The sequence below is a fragment of the Protopterus annectens genome, chromosome 10.part0 (genome assembly GCF_019279795.1).
Source record: "Protopterus annectens isolate FY-2018-M chromosome 10.part0, PAN1.0, whole genome shotgun sequence".
In the NCBI taxonomy this organism is placed as follows: Eukaryota; Metazoa; Chordata; order Ceratodontiformes; family Protopteridae; genus Protopterus; species Protopterus annectens.
The window spans coordinates 905,336,505-905,359,185 of record NC_056744.1 but is presented as its reverse complement, the minus strand read 5'-3'; the positions used below and the strand labels follow the sequence as shown (position 1 = coordinate 905,359,185).

Below are 22,681 nucleotides of genomic sequence, written 5' to 3'. Positions count from 1 at the left end.
TGGAGGTATCTCACTACAACTGTCATGGAATGATAATCTGTTCAAATGACAGCATTGGCCCTTAATACAGCCTTTTCAAAGGAAATGTAGAATAAACTCTTGTAACAGGAAACAACATCGACACATGAAAACATTATATGTGTGTAGCTTAGCAATGGCTTCTGCTTCAGGGGCTATCTTGTTGGAGCGGGGAGTGACCATGGTTCCGAGGCAGTCTTTTGCAGCTCCGGGCTCCCTTCCTTCTTTGGGGGGGGCAGCCTTTGAGGCAATGGATAAGTGTTTGTCCACAATGGTTTCAGTCAGTACCATCCTCCTTGGAGCACATTCTGTCCTCACCTTCTCTTATTCAACCTGTCTTCACTTGGGCAGTGAGTACCTAATCCGCAGGACCCACAGATTCATATTCTGTCCTCTTCAGATACCTCCCCAGTCCATCCTCCTGAAGAGGTTCCTCAGAACAGAAATATTTTGCCAGGGGTTTTGGTGCAAGAATAAATGTCCCCCAACTGCTTTCAAAAGAAGACAATCAGGCTTCCAGTCAGGAACGTTGAAAGGGCTTATCTGAAAAGGAGTCCCTAAAGCCCTGAAGCACTTAGATTCCCCTCAGGAGTCGGTTACAGAGGACATTGATTTTGATGAAGGGGAAGGGTCCCCCAAGGTCACCCCTTGATGATATCTCCTTTGGAGACATCCTGGAAATTTTAAAGCAAAGAGGTGACTTGAAGTCCCAATGACTCTGCCTGCTGATGAGCTCATCCAGTTGACCTTGCAGCAGAGCATGGAAAATGCTGGATACCATTGAACCTATTCCTAAGAGACCAGACAAAATGTTATCTGACTGATAGGTTTGGGAAGCAGGTTTGCTCTTCATTGACCTTAAGTCTTCATTCATCAATGCTCTCTTTGATGGATCATCTAAACTATAGTGGAAGATGCCATCTACATGGCAGAGGTGGTCTGCAGAATCAGGGCTTTAGGGAATCCTTTTCAGATAAGCCCTTTCAACGTTCCTGACTGGAAGCCTGATTGTCTTCTTTTGAAAGCAGTTGGGGGACATTTATTCTTGCACCAAAACACCTAGCAAAATATTACAACAGATTCATGGGTAAAACGGATCATATCCAAAGGTTATACCATACCCTTTTCCAATCTTCCTCCCATTCACAAAAAGAACACCCCCGATGTTCCACCAAATCAGAGGGAGCCAGCAGCTCTGGAAATTCAAAAGCTGCTAGACAAAAGAGTTATCCAAGAAGTCCCACCAGACCAGAGAGGATCCAGATTTTAGACAAGATTCTTTTTAGTGCCAAAAAAGACAGGGGACTGGAGACCAATTTTAGAACTCAGTTTGCTGAACAAATCTGTTCACCAAATGAAATTCTGGATGGTCACAGTACAGTCCATGCTCCCTTTTTTTTTTTTTTGAAAGGATGACTAGATGTGCTCAACAGATCTTCAGGATGCATATTATCACATAAAAATGGACAAATGCTCCAGAAGATTCCGCTGCTTCTGGCTGGGAAACAGTCATTACCAAGTCAGAGCATTGCCCTTTGGCCTCACCAGAGCACCCAGGGTGTTCACCAAATGTATGGCAGTAGTAACAGCTCACTTGATACTGCAAGGATTCCAGTGTTTCCATACTTGGACGACTGGCTCATTATCGCTCTGACCAGGCATGGATTGATAGAGGCATGGGACTAGATTCTCAAGACCTACACATACCTAGTAGCCTCCAGCCAGACTTCAAAAAATTGTATCTCAGGTTCAGAAAATAATCCACAGAAAGTACCCACTCAACTAATTTTGCAGGTTCTAGGGACGATGGCAGCAACAACTCCAGTCCAGCCAGCCAGATTTCACAGGAGAATTCTACAGTGGCTACTGGGATCTCAATGGCCCTTGCTAAACCAACCTATGTTGGACGAGATTCTAATTGCCAATCTTTGCAGGAAGGATCTAGCTTGGTGGATCCATTCCAAAGAAATCCTCCTGGTCCATCCCTTTGTCCTCCTGAAGCCCAAGGCCATAGTGACCACAGATACCTCCCAGATGGGGTGGGGGCATTTTCTGGGAAAGTCTGTCCAGGGCTCTTGGTTGCCCTTAGAGGCCAATCTGCATATCAATGTTCTAGAACTAAGAACGGTGCTTTTAGTGTTGCAAGCCTTTCAATCAGCTCTTCCTCTGAGAACAATTGCAATCCAAACAGACAATATGTCAGTAGCTTGGTACATCAACAAACAGGGAGGAACCAAGTCTTACCCCCTTTGTCAAGAAGATCTCAGAGTGTGGTAGTGAACAATCTCTTCCAACCACTTTCTGATAGCAGCCATATTCCAAGGAGTTCCAATGTCATAGCAGACAAACTGAGCAGATGTATACTTCAGCCTCATGAGTGGTCTCTCAATCCAACAGAGGCGGAAATGGTTTTCCATCATTGGGGTCAGCCTTGCTGTGACCTATTCACCTCTGCCCTAAACAACAAGTGCAGCAGCTACTTTGCCTTCAAAAAAAAAAAAAGAAGTCCCTTTAGAATAAATTTGTTCCTGCTATCTATCAACGCCCTAGGGTTGAAAGCTTGGCAGATTGTGCAGTTCTCCTGGAGGTAGAGAAGACCTAAGTAAAAAACACACAAAGTGTGAGAGTCAGACATAGGGATCTACTGACTGCATTTCCCACATTTTTTGAACCCAGCTGGGCTCTTTTCCTTATCAGCCATCACCAAAGTGAAAGGCGAAACACAACAACAACACAAACAGAGTTACAACTTTTGACAGAGAAAGTGTTTTTTTAAGCGGAAGGAAGACAGGAGAAAGTACCAATAATGTTACAGAAGACTATGATAATCGTAGAAGAAGAATAAGGATTACTAACATTAGTAGCTAAAAATACCGTGAACAGTAAAAAGGAAAGAAAACAGAGATTTGCTAGAAGGGTAAGGGAGAAAGACTAACCAATAAACTAAAAAACTTTAGCTAGAATAGGTTATAAGCAACTGAAGACAAAAATTAAGTTTTTAAAAGCTATTTATCGCCAAAGACTCGAGAGAACAATGGACCACGTCTTTTCGCTGGAAGTGGCAAATGAGATCTGAGGTAGTAGGGTGGTGTATTCTGGGTAAGGGAGAAACTCAACAGTTTAAGGTTGCCACAAGCTTTTACAATGGCCCAGTCAGATCTAAACCCATCAGTCGAGGATGGAATGAAAATTGAGAACATAGCTCACAGCTCTTTCTGATGCCTCATCTCCCTATCCTACTTTTGGCCCTCCAAAATATATATAGAGCCCTGCTGTTACAGGTACCACCTTTCCATAATATATCCCACTCCTTGACCAGGTAGCATTTCCCGCTGACCAGACTCTGTATTTTATTTTGCTTGCCTAGTTCATAGGTTAGTACTAAGCTAACTGCCCATGAGACATTTTAAGCCTAGCCAATTATCCCTTGTGAGACTCAAACCCTGCACCTTGTGTTTGTAAGGTAAACACCTTAACCATTAAGCCACCCTCCCAATCCCTATAAATCAGTACTAAACTAACTGCCCTTGCGAGCCATTTTAAGCTTAGCCAATTATCCTTCGTGAGACTCAAATCCTGCACCTTGTGGTTGTAAGGCAAACACCTTAACCATTAGGCCACCCTCCCCTTTAGTAAGTCTAATTTAAAATAATTTTACCCTGTTAATCTGTTTTTCAGAGCTGCGCTGTATTTGATTGCCTGTATTTTACACTGTATACTCATCCTCTGTGTTACGTTAACTGCTGTGTATTGCTTTTTTACATTGGGAAGTGTTTCAACTTAAACTTTGAGGAATGTATTGATTTCTGTATATATTTTAGTTGTATCACATGTACACTAGCCATGGGGTTTTCCTTAGCTGTCTGCTGAAACAGAAAATAAGTGTTTGCCTGATTTTTGCTAGGTTCTAGCGTTGCAGAGAACATTGTGGCTTTCCCCTTTTCCTTGATTTTGGGCATTAGGTTCCAAGGCACTGTTCATATGCTACCTTATCATGATTTCTTGTATAGTGTAGGATAGCCATGCCTGACTTCAAGAGCTACTTGAGACTTTTAGAGATGTAATTTTAAGTATAGCTGTGCCAGACTTTTAGACTTCAAGAGCTACTTGAGGCTTTGAGAGCTATAAATGTATGATAGCTATGCCTGCCTTTAAAGCTACTCCTGCTAATTTCTTGTTGTTGACTTTCAGTAAATATCGCACCTCTCACTTCTTCTCAATGGCTGTCCAAGGCCCTAAAACACAGGGTCCTTTATTAGTAACTTACATTTCAAAGATAGCTACTGGATTGGGCTGTATTTTTTCCTTAACAGTGAAATAGCTACTATGCAGCTATAGTTTTTGGTGCCAGTGCTAAAGGTCTGTTTTTTACTGTTCTATATAGTAGCTTTTGGTGCCAGCATTAATAGCTGAATAAACCAACTTTAGCGTCTTCTGCCATTGATACCATCACTCCTATACCCTCAACCCCGATCTTCCTGCAGCGCATAGCAGCCTATGCTATCTGAAATGCTAAAAGGTGTTTTATCTTTATTGTACATTGTAAAGTACCCTCTAGCATTGCTTGGTTGTGTTTTCTTTCTTTACAATTGTTATACGTAGTTTTGACAAATCCATTGTTTCTTCAATTTCTTCACATGTACTATTAACTGCTCTATATACTGATCATTTCCTCTCAAAAATTCTGCTTGTCAGACCTTCATTACTTCAGTTCCCTTATTTCTTTCTATGTACTAGCCTAGTTAATAGTTGTGTGTCCTCCCTCATTTTTATTTTACAGAGTACCAGAAGAACTAGTGTCCCCACACAAAAAAAACCCCAAAAAAACAACTGAGCGACTGGATACGCAACTTGAAATAGCTGGGTCCCAAGAGCGCTCATCTACTGACTGCTCAACATATATCATCTTTGCCATTTGGATCTCTTTATGCAATATTTTAACTTTTTCTCTGGCTTGCACACTATCTGCTGTAGCCTACTCACCTACCTCATCCTCCCTGGTTTTATTCCTAACCTTGTTTCACTGTATTCACCATTCATTTCTAGTGCTATCCCAAATCAACTGTAAGCTCTAGCTATTGGCTAAGACTTCCGCCCCTCCTCTTTCCCCATTACTGTATCAGTCTCCGTTCCTGCAGCTATCCCACACTTTTGTTTCGGTCTTTATTCTGGCCAAAAACATACACTCACTCATCTTAAACTGATTGTTTTTCTTTCATGGCTGTTTCATTCATCTCAGGCTCAACCCGCTCTGTACAGGCTCACTCTGCTCCCCTACCCTACCCCCATTCCCACCCAGTCCCACTTTCATTACATTTATACCCAACAACACCACATCCCTTTCTTTCCTTCTCCAGTCCATTTCATAACCCCACCCTCCCACCACTCCTACTTGGTTTCTTCCACTACCTCCCTGCCTTATCTCACGTAACACTTTAATTTCTATTCTCCACCCCCCCCCCCATTTTATATTGGCTCTGCCTCACTCCACTGCTTATATTTCTTTCTTTCTCTCTGAACCATCCTACCAAATATACAGCTCTAGTACACTATACTATACTATCGTGCCTTCTCTTCCTGGCCTATAAAGCAAGTGACCACCACAGTTTTTGCCTTAGCTACCAGTACCCCCATTCACAAACTCTAACTTGCCATAAACCTTCACCCAAACCTTACAGCTACATCTGCTCACAACTGTATAACACTTCCAACTTTCTCCCTTATCCATTCAAGCATAGAAAACCCTCAATCTTTCATCCCTCCACTTTCAGATTCCATCAGGCTATCACCAGATTTAAAAATCTACTACTGCACTCCCTTAAACAAATAAAATTATAAGTGGACATCCACCCCAACCCTGGTCCCAACAGTGATTTACCCCAAACTCAACTGCACCTCCCAAACTCGCATAATTACCCCTCTAACCAAACTCCCCCTGGATTAAAGCCACACATCTCTCTACCAACTACCTCCAAATCGGACCTACTAATTACAAATTTCAACCTTAGAAGCCTTATGAATAAAATTTCTGAATTCCATGCTATCCTTGACACCTACTCTCCTGACATAGTGGTTATTACTGAGACCTAGTTAAAACCTCACATTAAAGACTCGGAAATTACTTGTAACAGTTATAGCATTATTAGACAAGACAGACTAAACAAAAGAGGTGGTGGAGTAGCAGTTATGTTTAAAAACTCCCTAAAAATAGACAAAGTAAACTGTACACCTGCAGGCATCCCAAACTCCGAACTCATCACCCACCTGCAGATAATTCCTCAGAAAACCATGATCATAGCTACTTATCTGCCCCCTGGCAACATTCTCCCAAACATAGAACTTTTCCTCTCATGGTCTGCCTATACTTTCAACCAAGAAACTATCATCCTAGGTGACTTTAATGTAGACTGGCTCTGTTTCTCCTCAAACCACCCCATAAACTTTATCAACCTATATAATTTCTCCCAAGTTATAAATTGTCCCACTCACACCGGCAAACACTCCATAAGAGTCACTACTCGACTGAATACTAACTAACAGGCCTAACCTGCATGACCAGGCCGGCTGCCTACCCATCGATCGTAGTGCCCATGCCCCTACATTTCTACTTAGAAAAAGAATACAAACTCAGTCTCACAATCCCTTCAAGTATATCCGCAGTAAGAAACATTTCTCCCCTGACCTCTTTAATTTGTTACTAAAACACTGTGATTGGTTACCATTACATAGCCTAAATCGTGACCTTGCAGTAGAATTTTTTAACAACAAATTTCTAGAAACACTAAACAGCCTAGCCCCCACCAGAAAAATACACACCAAATTCAAACAACTATCATGGCTTTCTTTTGACGCTAAACAACTGATTAAAGAAAGAGATGGAGCCCTATAGCTATCTACCAAAAACAAATCTGATATTATTACTTATCAGCAACTAAGAAACCAAACTAAGAAAAATATCTTGAATGACAAAAAAACACTACTTCCAAACCTCCCAACAAACTGCCAGGATTTTTGTGGGTTGTGAAGGAAATCAATCAACTTCCTACTCAACCCTGGTAAAACATCCATCCCCACTCCTTCCACAATAAACACCTCTGAACCCTTAGCTTCGCAGTTTAAATCTAACTTTATCAACTCTACCTCCTGTTTACTTAATGACCACAAACAACTGTCTCTCATGCTCCCCTCCCTCTAGTACTACAAACTTCTTCTCCTTTAGACCTATTCAAACTTCTTACATTAAAAAGCTCCTAAACAAACTGAAACCCTGTTGCTCATCAGCCGATCAACTACCAAACAAATCTTTAGAAATAGCAGCCCATCCATTGCCTATCCTATCTCATTCCTAATCAATCGTTCCATCTCTGAATATGTACTTCTCCAGTGGAAAGTTGCTCACATCATCCCCTCCACAAGAATGTCCCATCTAGAGACATCTCAAACTACCACCCCATAGCTATCCTCCCACCCATAGCCAAACTCCTAGAGAAATGTATTCAGCTTCAACTCCTCAAACACCTTACCACTAACAACCTCCTATCCAATACCCAGCATGGTTTTAGACCCCAGTATAGCACAAACACAGCCCTGTTATCCTTCACCAACACTAAACATCACCTTATTAACTAAGAACAACTAATCTCTGGAATTTTCCTGGACATGTCAAAAGCTTTTGACACCATTTCCCACCAACTTCTACTTGACAACTTGCTGCACCCAATCTCAGTCCAGCATCCCTGACATGGTTTCACAGTTATCTATCAAACCACCAACAGGCTACTAAAAGGGAGAATAACCTCTCCCCACTACTCCCAGTATCCACAGGTGTAGCCCAAGGTTCTGTACTTGGCCCCCTGCTATTTATCATATTTAGTAACAACTTGCCTCAGTCATACAATACGCAGATGATGCATCTTTTATCTGCTCAGCCTCCTCCCCATAACTACAAGAAAAGATGCAAAAAGCATTTATGGAAATTGAAACTTTCCTGTCAAGCCACCAACTCATCCTAAACCCAAATAAGATGAAATTAATAATTTTTACCAACAGAACTACCAAGCAGAGCTCCCCGCTCCTCTATATTCATTCTGCAAATGGTACCAAAATTGATCCAGCAAACCAAGCCAAGCTCCTAGGTATTACAATAGATGACCATCTCAATTTCAATACTCATATTTCACTTACTATAAAAAAGTCTACACAAAACTTGGAACTCTCTACAGTCAAACCTTATCTAACTCCCCAAGCCAGACTAGCCACAGCTAGATCTCAGCTTCTCTCTACACTTCTCTATTGCTCAAACATCCTCACCAACTTATGCAAGACTGATCTTCATAAGCTAAAATCTTGCTAAAACAAAATTGTTAAGTTTGCTACCAATCAACCCCATAAAGACCACCATTGTTCTGCTCTTCTTCAACTCAGCTGGCTAGAACTCCTCAGCCTAACACTAAACCAACTTATCCTCACCCATAAAATCATATACTACCCAAATAGCTGCCCTGCAATTTCTACCCTAATCCAATTACAGGTAAACAGCAGATCCCTTAGATCTTCCGATAGACCTCTGCTCAAAACAACACAATCACATAACCACGGTGACTCCCTCTACTCATACAAAATAGCCAAGTCTTGGAATACCCTACCTTTAAGCTAAGAAAACACTCCATGCTGTTCTTCCTTTAAAACAAAAGTAAACGAATATCTAAAAAGCAAATGGCTCTGCCATTGTAATAGCTCTGGTTAATTTCTCTCTCCTATGTCCTCAACAATACCCATGTGTTCTCTTTATAGCTGGTTGTTATCTATTTCTTCAGTGTTATAGTTGATCACCTCCCAATTTTACTTTCAGTACTTCATATTTTTTATCTTTGTTTACTCACTCAAACTCTACATGTTCTTAAACCTCTCCATTAGACATGCTCACTGTTTCTGTCTCAAATTTTCACCCAGTTAATATGACTTTCTGTGGTATACGTTTCAGTTTTGTTACTATGATATATTATCTCTCATTTTAGTTTTTTTTCACATTTTGTGTAATGTACTGTAATAATTTTTATGAACATATATGTAACTCTATATTTGTTATTTGTTTTTATCTGTTTGTGGAGCTTTTCTCTCTGGATCTCCACTCAAAACGGGCTACTAGTCCAGTCAGACACTACCCGGTAAACAAATGTAAATACATAAATAAATAAATAAAACTCCGCGGAAGGCAACTATGTCTGAACTCTAAAGCTGCAACAGAGATCTGAGGGATGTTAGGGGAGGTGCACCATGGGTAGGGAAGGAGCTCAAGTTTGTTGGTGGCCGTGAGCTAGAACAACAGCAAAGTCGGATCTGAGTATGGGGTCTGAACCCATATGTTGAGGAAGAATTAAAATTGACACCATCAGATCTTTTAATGGTTCTCAGAAAGCATCTGTCATACTTCTCAACTCTCCCTTTTTGCCTCATATTTTTGGTCTGTTCCTCATAAAGTTTGTGGTTTTCTGGCAAATCATTTTGGATTGACGACTTCATATCCTTCCGAAATTCATGCTAACACAACATCTTTTATTCTAAAACCATTCTAACTTTATAAGAGCAATATTTAAAATATGCTCCTATTTTTGGACCTTTGTCCCCCCAACTTATCTTTTGGCTTTGTCCAAATTTCTTGAGCTAAGACGTTGAGAGGTATGAAGTTGCATAAAACAATTACATTTTATCTGAAACTCCTAAATGTTATATAAAATAGCATAAGCAACTCAATTGCTACAAGAATAAGCATTTATTTTGGCAAAAGTGAAGTTCTATCCTTTGTACTGGCCATGGGTATGTTTTCTCCTGCAAAATCTTGACATTTCTACAAAAAATGCCCCACTTTGGGCATTTGAGAAGGTGGCAACCCTAAGAGCAATATTTTAAAAATATATTTTTGGGCCTTTGTCTCACTTTTTGTCCAGATTTATTGTTCTAAGAGTTGAGAGGTATGCAGGATGACTTAAATAAAACTTAGGAAATGTTTTTGTCCTAAAATATCAGCACACTTGCCATTTTTCCCCCGCAGGACACAACTGCCCCAAAGAGGGAATTCGCAAAGTGGTATTCCTCTTACAAACTTAGAAAGTTGATGGAATAGCAGGTTTTGCATTAGCATAAATTTTCTGACGGGTATGAAATCTGACACTCAAATGTCTGTCATTATTTTCTAACTTTAGTATTTCCCAGTAATTTGCAAGAAAAAGAAAACCACAATTTTATGGGAAAAAACGGACCAAAATATGAGGCAAAAATCCTGGCATTCTGCGAAAATCTGTACACATAGCTCTCAACCTTCCATCGCCAAAATGAGGAACACTTGCCTTCATAATGTGGAACAAATGGGCAAAATGTGGAACACATGCTAATGGCTTACTAACAACTTAAACTAGGAAGGTCATAGGATGGTTAAAATATGCTGGTTTTACTTATAAAGGAGATCCTTTAATGAATTAATATGATTAATTTCTATTTTGCATGGATTTCACTTAAAAATTTCCTAACACTGAATGTGTGACGGACTCTTTCAATGTGAAACTTTGAGGAACATGAACTTTTTAAGACTCCAAATGAGGTACGTTCCTCGTAATGAGGTACACTTGAGAGGTATGTTGTACAGTGGAGAGGTACAGCCGTAGTTACAATGACAGGGTTTCGCGCTGCAGTGCAAACAAAAACATAGTAATTTACGGTGTTGTACAATCAGTTGATTTCTCCCGAATTCCAAATCCTTTCTTAGAGCGTCGCCACAATCACACGCTCTTGCCAGAGCGTGTACTTAGCATTCTGGATAATACGCTAAAGGCTGAGATGTGTAAGTTACAGCTATTGGTACAGTTCTAAATACTTTGAACAACAAACAACGCTTTTGCTTGATCCAAAATAGAATAACTTAAAAAAAAAGAAAGTTAATAGCTAAAAAGTTACGGACCAAAAGCGTTTCCGTATCACTCCTCTCAGAATGCTACCACCCGCCATACCTCCCCGCAGCGATCAGCCACCAGCTTTTTACAGACCATCGAAGATCATTTCTTCTGTTTAAGATCCATGAAGAGCGATCTCCTGCATCCTGATTATATGCAAATAGTGTCTATGTGTGTAGAGGGTGGGGGTAGTAGACACGACAGCAGTGATTGGCCAGTCATTTCTCCCACTGTCTGAGGACTGATTCGAGTGTTTGGACGCAGTAAACTAGAACTTTCTTTGGTAGCGAGTAGGGCAGTAAGGTTTACGATTTAGCTGGATTACAGTAGCGAAGAGGTTGGACTGGCTTTTGGACAGTCCTGTTGTGGGTATAACAAAAACAAAGGATAAGGAAATAAGGTCGATCTGGATTTGCTACACTTATAATTGAACTCATCTTAGACCCTTTAAAATACCATGGCTCACTTCAACAAAGGACCAACTTATGGTTTGTCTGCTGAGGTAAAAAATAAGGTAAGACGGTTTAAGAGAAATATTGGATTGACAAGAGGAGCAGGGCGGGAGGAGATCGGTCTGAAACATCAGACGGCTGTGGTTTGGGGTAGGGGTCATGGCGATTAGTGAACAACAAGAATGTATGTTGTTGCTTACTAGCTAATAACGTAGTGTTTTAAAATGCCGCAGTCATGTTCCCTTGTTTGGCTGATCTTTTATTTAACATATATTTTCCGTGCTGTCGCAGACCATTTTTTCGTTATATTTTGTATAACGTAGTAAATATCAGTTTTTTTTTTGCTTGTGTTACTGTTTTGACTTTTTGTGACTGTTATGGAGTTATAGTTATTGGCAGAAAGCGCCTAATGAAATTTGGATTCAAAGTGGTCGACGTGGACAAAGCCCATATATGTTCTGGAGTAATAACCTTTCAGACGCCGGTTGGTGTAGTCGTTTTGTCCATTACATTTCCTGTAAGTCAATGTGGTATTAAGTACAAACGAAACTTAAAACGTTATTTTTTTTAGGATGTGTTATCTGCCCTACGTTTTTATATATTTGTTTTCTGAGAGACTGTATTTGAGTGATAGAAAAATGCACCCAAGAATCTGGAATGCATTGCAGTCAAAACTCGAAGGGTGGTCTGTTGTCCCATAAAGACAGAAGCGTCAACTACTGCATTTAGTAGTTTCCTTTGGCCGTTGCCTGCTGGTTCGTTCACTCGGTCTCTTATCACTTTCCCACCAGTCTGCTCCTAAACAGCTTCCAGTTTTCCCCGGAAAGTGAAGGGAAAATTAAAGTCCTTTTCACATTCCATGGAGATGACCTAATCTGATGAAGATGGGAGGAGGGGGGGGGGACCAGTCAGCGCAGGCTCTACTCAGCCTGTGTGGGGCTCGTTGTGAGGAAACCACGTATCCCACGAAGCTCTTTCTGTCTGTCTCAGCGTGTCCCTCCCTTTAATTCATCAGTTTCCCTGATAGATGCTTGTGTGATTAAAGTGTTACTATAAGGAGAGACGGAGATTGCGTTGGGGGCAATGATGCGCTTCATTGGGGATTTGCAGTTCCCATTTATGTTTATTTTGGATTGTAAATAGTTGTGCATATTATGATGGAACTGACTAGTCTTGACCAGTGAATTTCACTTTTCCCTTCTTAATTCAAGGTCGAAAGACAGTTGAATTGCATAATTAGAGCAGTACGTTTGCAACAATTGCTTGGAAACAGACTAAGAGGACTAAGAAATACTAATAAACGGTGTTCCCCCAAGTTAAGAGCATACTTAATTTTTTTAAGAAATGTAGACATTCAAAGCCAGAAAAGGTGTTGGGGGCAAACGGGCTTAAAAAAACAGGGGCAGTGTTTAAGTGTTACTTTAATGTACTTGATTAATAGAACACTTTTCCATCAACTTGCATTTTCTGAATAATAATTATAGATTCTGTCATTCACTTTCTGGTATTACCCTGAGTCCGCTAAAAAACGGACGGGAAAAATCGGGGACAGTTGAAGTCAGACTGCTGATTTTCTGTAATCACTTGATTGCAAAAATGTGCAGCCAGTGTATGGACCCCCATGTGTTGTGTAGTAGTGTTCTGGAATCAGATCGCTTGCACTGACAGCACAGTCTCACATATACTTGAGACCCCCTTCTGGAGTGAGGAACATGTGGTCCGTTTACTTTAGAATACTGGTGTATTGCTTTTACACTCCTTAAGGGTGTGGTGACATATGAATAAGTTTGTATATCATTTGGTCGTGTAGTTTTGCATATCGGATCTTAACTTGAATAAAAACTAATGAAGACATTTAACATTATAATATGATTAAGTAGTGCTAGTCTGCATATTGATTAAGTATTGCTAGTCTGCATATTTATGAGAGTTTTGTGTAGTGTTGGTCAGTAATAGTGAACAACTAATTTTTGGGTCTTTCTGTATTGCAGATATATACTGTATTGATTGCTGCAGTCATTGTGTATTCCTTCGAAAATTGTGTTGGTTTATTTGGCGGCAAAGGGCTTTAATTGTATAAATTGGGTTGTAGCAGTATAGTCAGAAACCATGCTAAAATGGAGCGAATTACAAGGCAGTAGTGCTGTGTAAAGATGAGACAGATCCCCAGAAAATGTTGTATGGTGAGAACTGAAATGCTGTGAATGAGTCAAATTTTCTAATATGTAGTTTCAAATAAAAAAGATAAATGTAAGAAGTGGTAGGAAGTAGTGTGCAGGTGTCTGCTTCATAGCATTTCATTTAAATGATGGACGCTCTGATATTCAGTACCTAAACATGTCCATAAGTGGGTCATTGGTATCTGTTGGCATTTTCCAGTGGTTACTTTGCCAGATGTTGTGAACTTAGCACTTCTGCGGTAAGTTTAGCTACTGTTGCAGACACTGTTTGTGTTCCTGTAATGAAGACCGCATATATCTTTTTGTTCTTTGGTGACCAGTTGAGATCAGAATATAAATGTGCTACTTGTAGTGTTAGTGCATGCATTATGGCACTAACCAGCTTTGTAAGGCAGGAGTTCCTAACCACCACAAAGTGTTACAGTGAGTGTAGAGGTGTCTATTCTGCAAGCTTAATAGTGTCCATTGTAGGTACTGTCAGTCGTTTTGAAGCTAGCTTCCTATTTTCTGACAGTGGATGGTTATAGGGTAGCTGGATAAGGGAATGTGTGCTGTTGAGATGGAAAGTCAGAAAGTTAGTTATGTTGTAAACTATCATTACAACTCATGGACTGAAGGTGACACTTTTTTTTCTCTGGATCCCAATAACCACCTTCATTTAGTTTGGCTGGACAGCTCTCTTGTCTATTGCTTGCCCTTCGTAGTAGTATGACAAACACCGATTTGATTTTCTTCCTTTCTTGTTTGACATTTTTGCTACTTCACTTAAGTGTTATGGTAGATTGGGATTTGGTGTGTGTGTAATTTATTTATATATATATATATATATATATATATATATATATACATAGTTGGGCATTGACATGATTTTACAGCTTTTGTGTTGAGAATTCAGTGCTGCTGAATATACACAGATCACTACAAAGTGGTTGCCACTTTTTTTGTGTGTGCATCTATGTGATGAAATGGTTATGGTGGGTTGTGGGTGTATAAATTTACAAGCCAGAAATGAGCAGTACAAAGTGAATGGTATCTATTGTGTATTTACCATTTAGTTTTGAATCCAACTTTTGTCTGAAATCAAAAGTTATTACCTTCCATGTTTGTAGGTGTAATTCAATTTTATTGGCTTGCTTTGCTGTACTGTATACATGATGGGAGAGAAGAGTGCTGTTCTGTGGAAAGCATACTGGATGATGTCCAGCAATGTCTGCCAGACCAGCCGCCCAATAGTATAGAAAGGAAAAACTAACATTTCTTGAAAAATAATTATTTTATATCTTCATCACTGTGATCTTGCAAAAATAGGCATCTAGGGCAGCGTCCTCTCAGCAGCAGTTTACCTTCGTGCATCATGCTGCCTGGATCTGTGGTAACACAGTGCTGTACTTAGTGTCACCCAAGTGGCAAGCCAGAGCTGCCCCCCCCCCCCCCCCCCCTGATGAGTAAGCCTCTCATTCTTCCTGGTCAGCTCAAGTTGCATTTGAATTACTTTTGTTTTTCCTCCTGTTAAAACACACTTGGTTATATTGCTTTAATTGTAGGTTTTCTTCTTTTTCTTTATCTTGCTGTGCCTTTTCTCTCAATTTAGCATTCAGTGAAAACTGCAGATGGTGCTGCTAGCACAAGTAAGGATAAAGACAATAATAATAATAGACATAATAATAATGATAATAATAGACATAATAAACATAATATTAATAGACAATAATATAATAATAAAGACAATAATAATAATAATAACATAGTGTTGTTGTCCAGAATACCTGATTTAATACGAATAATGGTGCAAGATTTGATTCCCTTAGCTTCCATTACCTAACTGTGTGACTCTGCGTAAGTAACTTAACCAGACACCAGTCATGGGCTGAGTCTGGAAAAGGTTCATGGAGATCAGTGTTCTACCCTGGAAAACAAATGCAAATAAAATAAATACCCCGTGACCCTCCTCATCAGGTGCGTCTTGTCCGTCTGAGAAAGGGAGAAGGATGTTAGAGTGGTATCAAAGTTTGAATCATCCAAGCAGGTCTGTGATTGTGATAACTGTAACATCAAGTGAATTGAGTACTCCTCCTGGAGGTTCTGCTCCTGGTTTGTAGAATTCCATACAGGACAGCAGGCACTCCTACTTGTATAACACTAACCGAGCACCACTGGGAAGGCTTAGTAACAACCTGTAAGCATTGAGGAGGGAGAAGGTCTTAAGTCAGCTCCATCCCTACACGCATCTGGTAATGTGCAGGAGGTATGGAAAGTTAAAGTAATGACATCTTCTGACAAGATCATGGTCTGTCTATACTGAACTGTCATAAGAGGAAATTTATTATGAAATCCCACAGCTACAGATGTGGAAGGGTGTTTCTTCAAAACAAAATACTAAACCCAAAAGAAAATGGGCCACCTTAAGTGGGACACGCACAGAAGGATTCCTGTGATAAATCCTTTGCCCACCTTGGAAAAGGTTTGTAAGCTCAAGTCCAAATTGATATGGAAAAGACATATATTGGCAACAGGTAGCTGAAGAGCGGTTAAACCCCAGATCAAAAATCTCGGAAAGTGATTCAGGTAATAGTGCATAGTACAGAGAAAAAAACTTACAGCTGTGGAAAAGCATTATAAATAATAGTATATATTGTATTTTTAGAAAAACTTGTTTGCCTGCTAAATAGTGAATGAAACGTGGCAAATGTACTACCTTCAGCTCAGAGGAGAAAGGTGTGTGGGTGAGACAGGTATGTGTCAAAGATTGCCTGTCCTTTGGAATGGGCTTTTCTATTTGTGTGAAACGGAGCCCTTCTCTGACCATTTTCAAGTGTAAACTGGACCAGTGTATTGCAAATCACAAATTTAGTCCTGGCGTGTGGCCCATGACCCTTATGGACAGAGGGAATATGTAAAAATTTCCAAAACCCCACTTGCTAACCTTTTATTATCTTTCCTCTAGGAATAGAAAATGGGTAAAACTGGCTAGCTTGTAAGGGCTTTTGAGCCATTAGCCTAGTAATGTCTTATGAAGCTATGAGATGGTAGAAACTTCACTTTGCGCAGTGGAAAGAGAATGTCCTAAGATTAGTATCCACAGGTAACCCCAGACTGGTTTAGTTTCTAGTAAAGTCACCCTTGTTGAAGGAGGCAGGGACAATCCAGTTGTAACAAACAAGTTTTTTATGTACACACTAGAAGGAAAAAAAAAAACGGCAGTATACTTGCTGGCAGTTTCCAAATAATTGTGTGAGGCAATGAGTGATGAGCTAAGCATAACTGCAGGAAAAGGGGCATAATGTGGTGGTCCTGTTTTGCTGTAGACCTAGACAAGCAATGCTGGATGTGCTTCACAGAAGGACAGCAGGGAAGGTAAACAACATCTTGAATTGCAGAATTGAGGTAAACTTCACCTTTGTTTGCTGCAGCAATTGACCAGGGTCTAATTTGTATAGCTTCTTCTGGGACGGGGTGGAAAGAAAGAGAGAACCCTATACACTCTGATCTGCCATTAGGAGTATTGCATTGTAAACCTTAGCTTTGAGGACATTCCTCTGCATCTGAAAACAGAGTTGTGAGGGGAGTGGAAGAAACTTTGAACCTCCCATTCATCTCCAAGGAAAGCAAGTTGAGAAAACTCTTGTAATGTTTTCCCTAAGATAGTGTGGGTTAGCTACACTGAATTCCTCAAAGATTGGGTGACCTGAAAATGGAATAATGAATGTTGGCAACTTGTTGTTTGTGGGACACGTGACTGTTAAACATAGGTACCCCTGATATTGGTGTAGCTGGCAAGGGGATGGTGGACACCAGACCACATGTGACCCTGGTGGTAGGTAGCATCCTTGTATGATTTGCAGGAGTTGTCATCGGCCCTAGTGTCAGGTTATCTAGGAGCAGAACAAGAGCAAGTATATGCATAAGACGGGGGCCCTGGCCAACCTAATGCCAATGAAGTCAATCCCGGGGTCCCAGGTATGGGGGAGAGAGAGTGCAAGTCAAAATGTGGCACCCTAAAAGCAGAACTCAAAGCTTTTTGACAGATTATAATGGCCAGACAAAAGGGTAGTGCCCAGAAAAGACCTACCTTACATGCCTTTTGAAAGCCTTAGAAGGGGAGGATCAAATCAAGTCTACTGTCATTGCATCCTTGGGACAAAACTAACCAGATGAATCTCCTGCCTTTCCAGGCAAGAATTTGGAGGAGAAGGAAAGGAGGACTTTTGAGCAGGGAAGAAGGTATAGGTTGAAGGTAGATAATGCTGTGTATGACCGCTAGAGATTAGAAATGGGAATCTAGTGAAGGACCTTGCATGACTAGTCATGAAGATGAATAAGACTTTTATTGCAAGCAGCCCATAGTAACTTTGAACCAGACCAGTACCAAATGAAGATCTCAGCTTGCACAAACAAGGAAAAGCTGGAAATGCTGTGGACTGCCTAAGGTAAACCCATCCCACCGAAGTCTCAAGTACCTGGACACTGAGTAAAGTAGACATTAAGTATGTAATTTTAGTGTTTTGCCATCTGGTACCATAAAATGTGAGCCCCTGTCAACTAACGGTCTCCCATACATTACTTAGCTCCCCAGGTGGCCTGCTCCTGTCACGCAAATATCGTAACTGTAACTCCTAGCCTCCCACTCCCCCCCCCCCCTCTATATTTTTCTTAGCTTGCACTCACTCTCATGCCTTCATACTTATAGCCATTAATTTCAGCCTATTTCTGTGGTGCACACTCTCACCCCCATACTCTCCATCTCTCTTGAATAAACCTCCTTTCCAGTACACCTTTCTCCCCTCGCCGTCAGCCACAGTGTACACTCTAGACTACTTGTCTCTATCATTCCAGGTAATTGATTTTACCTGATTTACCACTTTGATTTTTTTTTTCCTTTCTCCTAGCCCTTCCTTACTGGGCACAACCTGCCACCCTAGAACAATTACACTTACAGTTAAGGACCACGCCCAAATCACTGCTCAGATTCTTCCAGAATCTATTTATCCTATCACACTGCACCTTGTTTCCCCCTACAGAGAAAACGCTCTACAACACCCCCTCAGTGCAACACTCATTTCTTAATATGAAATAAACGCACCTTACACACCCTACTCTTTCTCAACCCACGAACAATGTTCTCTACAGTAAACACTCATTTAACACCCTAATCTATTCCTTCACAGTTTCTGCTCTACTCGTTCTTTCATTGCTCACCACCTACCATACTCAACTTAATGACAACACCCCATCCCCATAGTAAACAGAAGCAATTGGCAATCTAGTAAAAAATACATTTCCCCATATCCCCATGTGACGTGATCTCCTCCCATACCATCTCTTTGCTACACAATCAGCATTTAGCTAAACAAAAATCTCATTCCTCTCAAAGACATGCTAAAATAATTTACAAGCTTACTAAACTCTACCTACACCTACTTAAAACACTTTCATGCAGTGGTGATATCCACCCTAATCCAGGACCCACTACATAAACCAACCCAAACTTTGATCAGCTAAATCCTCTATACCACAGACCAGCCTTCTCTCTCCTCTTCCTAAACCTGAATGCAAGAAGTATGTTGAAGGTCATGAATTTTATTTATGTCCTATTAGTCCTATATAAACCAGAGATAGTTTTGCTAACTGAAACATGGCTAAAACCAGAACACCACAATAATGAGATTACAGCTCCTGGTTACAATATTATACGTAGAGATAGAGTGGGGGAAAGGGAGAGGGTGGCAATATTTTTCCAAAACCATCTCAACATCGAACTACATGATGGTAATCCCCCTGAAGTTAATAATATGCAACTAATCCTTGCTAAATTACAACTAAACCCCAACAAACATATTAAAATTATAGTAGGTTATATCTCACCAGGTAATAGCATTACTATAATGGAAAACCTACTAGACTGGATTTCGGACTCTCTCCCACAAGAAACCGTACTATTCATAGGTAGGTACTAGGCTATCAGCCCTAGGGCCTATACAGGCCTAGCCAAAAAGGTACCCTGGCTTTCACTACCCAAGAAAACTCTCCTGTGCCCATGTCGAGCAGAGCCACAGAGGTGATCCCTGGGGTGAATTTCCTATTTCTCATCCAATCATCAAGATTGTTTTGATAGAGTGCAAATGAGGAGCTTTGTTTGGTATAGATAGGTAGTTTGTTCCCGAGTATGTGAAGTGGAATCTATCCCTCCAGCATGTTCTGTTTATTGTGGTGACAAGGGTTAGGTCCCTAGAGTGTGTAGCTCGGAGGGATTGGGATTTCTTTAAGTGGAGCATGTACAACAGCTCTGGGTTTGACATAGCTTTGTATGTTAGGCAGAGATCCCCTCTGAGTAGGCGATATGCGACTGAGTAAAGCTGGAGTTTTTTTTGAGACTGTCTGTGTAGGGCATCTGTTTGAGGCCAGTAATCCTCTTTGTGATGCATTTCTGCAGCCTTTCCAGTTGCTGTAGAGGTCTTGAGAGGTACATACCAAAAGGGGCGTTGTACTGTATAATGGCTCTGAGTGATGAGTAGAGGGGAACAAGGACCTCTTGTGTGCCACGTAGAAGGATTTCCTGACTACTGTGGTGATGTGATTATCAAAGGAGAGACTACTGTCCACGTGTCCCAAGGTCTCTCATCACACTTTCTGTGTTAAGTAGACTACCACCTATGTGGTAGCTCATGGGTACAGAGTTTTTACCAAAGGGGATGACAGTGCACTTTTTGGTATTGAGCTTGAGGCCATGGCTTTGACACCAGGCATCTGTCTTGGTGAGGCCCTTTTGTAGGATGTCCACATCGTTAGGAGTTTCAATTATGGCTCCTAGTTTGCAGTCATCTGCCGACTTCGTTAGCCAAAGACCTTCTGTGTTAGCCTGTACTTCAGAAAAGTAGATGCCAAACAGGAGAGGACCCAGGACTGAACCCTGTGGTACTCCACATGTCACTAGTCTGAAGTCGGATTTGGAGTCTGCTTACTTTCTCATTGTGGGTTCTGTCAGTGAGCCAGTTGGCAACCCATCTTGTGACATAGGGGCTTGTACCTAGTTTAGTGAGTTTATCTATAATCCCAGAGTGGGGGATGGTGTCAAAAGTCTTGGCGAGATCTAGATAGGCTGTGTGAACCACCTTACCCTCGTCTATGGCTTTGGTGACCTGCTTCAAAGAAGTAAATCAGGTTTAGGAGACATGATCTGCATTTTACAAACCCGAACTGGGTGGGGTCCAGAGTTTGGAGATTACCAATGTCTTTGTTTATAAGTTTCATGGTGATGCGTTCCATGGCCTTCCAGACCAGGTTCATTAGGCTAGTGGGGTGGTAGTTACCAGGGTCCGTGGTGGCTCCCCCTTTGTGGAGTGGGATAACAGTCACTGTGCGCCATTCAGTGGGCACAAAGCCTGAGGTTAGGTGACTTTAATATTGATTGGCCTAACTGCTCCAGTCACAATCCCTCTACCTACGTTAACCTACATGGGTTTACCCAACTAATCTCATCCCCCACTAGAATCGACAAATCATCCTGCCGCAAGTCCATTCTTGATTAGATTCTTATATCTGACCCCTCTCTCGCATACAAGTCTGGTTGTCTACCTGGGTAGTTTGTGACCCTCAACCAATCTAATTAGAAATAGATCCCAACACATCAGCCAGACTATCTTCAAAGTTGTAAGAAATAAAAAGACCTTTTATACCTAATGAATTCATCACTACACTGACATCTTGTAATTGGAATCCCCTAAAGCAACTGTCTCTTGATGAAGCTGTGCAGTACTTTAACTCAATTCTTACAAATCTTAAACTATCATGCCCCTGCAGACCCATTAGATTAAAAACAAAGTATGCCCAATGGCTAACTAAAGAAACTAAAACTACAATGAAAGAATGAGAGAAAGCTTGTATACAATTCCACAAAAACAAAACCATTACTGTGAGACAAATTACTTTAGAATTCCGTAACAAAACCAAAAAACAAATTAAACTTGACAAAACTAACCACTAGAAAAGCATGGAAGAAAAATATGCTCACAACCCTCAAAGATTCTGGGCCACAATAAATACTGTATTTCAGACAAGAAAATCCACAACCCCAACTCCTGTGATAGTAAACTACCATGACAACATTCCCACGCAATTCAATAAGTACTTTACTGAAACTGTTCAAACCCTTGTCCATGCATCTACCAAAACCCACCCCAACATACAAAACAATTCCTCCAACTCCTCCCTGCACCCCGTATCCACCAAGGTTATTTCTAAATTCCTTCACAAACTTAAACCAACCACTCTAGCTGCTGATACCTGCCAACAGATTTTCTTCAGGTAGCAGCTGAAGCCATAGCCTAACCTGTTGCTGTTCTCGTCAACAGGTCTCTGAATGCATGGTATCAATCTTATGGAAAACATCAGACATTATACCACTACACAAAGGAGGTAACTCCTTAGAACTCCCTAACTACTGACCAGTTGCTATTCTGTCAACCCTTATCTAAAATATTAGAGTTGTTCATACCCAACTAATGCAGCACCTCCAAAATAACCTGCTATTTAAGGCACAGCTTGGCTTTAGACCCTCCCATTGCACTACTGTCTTTCACCAACACAGTGAACCACTACAGAAACAAGGGCCTTTTTGTATCTTCTATATTCTTAGACCTATCAAAGGCTTTTGACGTGGTTAACCATAATATGCTTCTCAAAACTCTGTCCATCCTAAACATTAGCCCCTCCTCTATCTCATGGTTCAGCAGCTATTTATCAGACTGTCAACATGCTGTCCTATGGCAAAACCAATTGTCCCCTCTATCACTATCTTTGGGTGTCCCTCAAGGCTTCATCCTTGGTCCATTGCTAATCTCTCTCTTTACTAACCATTTGTCTTCCTCCACATTCACTGCCTCAGTAGTGCAATATACAGACGACACCACCCTTATGTGCCGCTCCCACAATAAAAGAACTGCATACCCTAACCCAAAATAACTTTACCTTGGCTGAAACATGGTATGCTAACTCCAAACTCATTCTTAATCCCAGAAAAACAAAACTTATTCTTTTCATCCCATGTAGGTTCCCCCCACCCTCCGACACCTATTTTTGCATAACTTCC

The 22,681-nt window shown here is 40.8% G+C and overlaps 1 protein-coding gene across 3 annotated transcripts in view; it reads left to right on the top strand.

The window, feature by feature from the left end:
• The first annotated feature begins 10,835 nt into the window (after window positions 1-10,835).
• Window positions 10,836-22,681, top strand: part of CNN3 (calponin 3) — a 711,458-nt gene continuing 699,612 nt past the window's right edge. The window contains exon 1 of one of the 3 annotated variants that reach the window (XM_044085695.1): window positions 10,836-10,855. Coding sequence is in view for 2 of the 3 variants with exons in the window: in XM_044085693.1 (XP_043941628.1) it covers window positions 11,826-11,933 (108 nt within the window). In the remaining variant the exon portion in view is untranslated. Of the gene's footprint in view, window positions 10,856-11,121; window positions 11,479-11,810; window positions 11,934-22,681 lie in introns of those variants that run through there. The other 2 variants (XM_044085694.1, XM_044085693.1) reach the window with 2 other exon arrangements.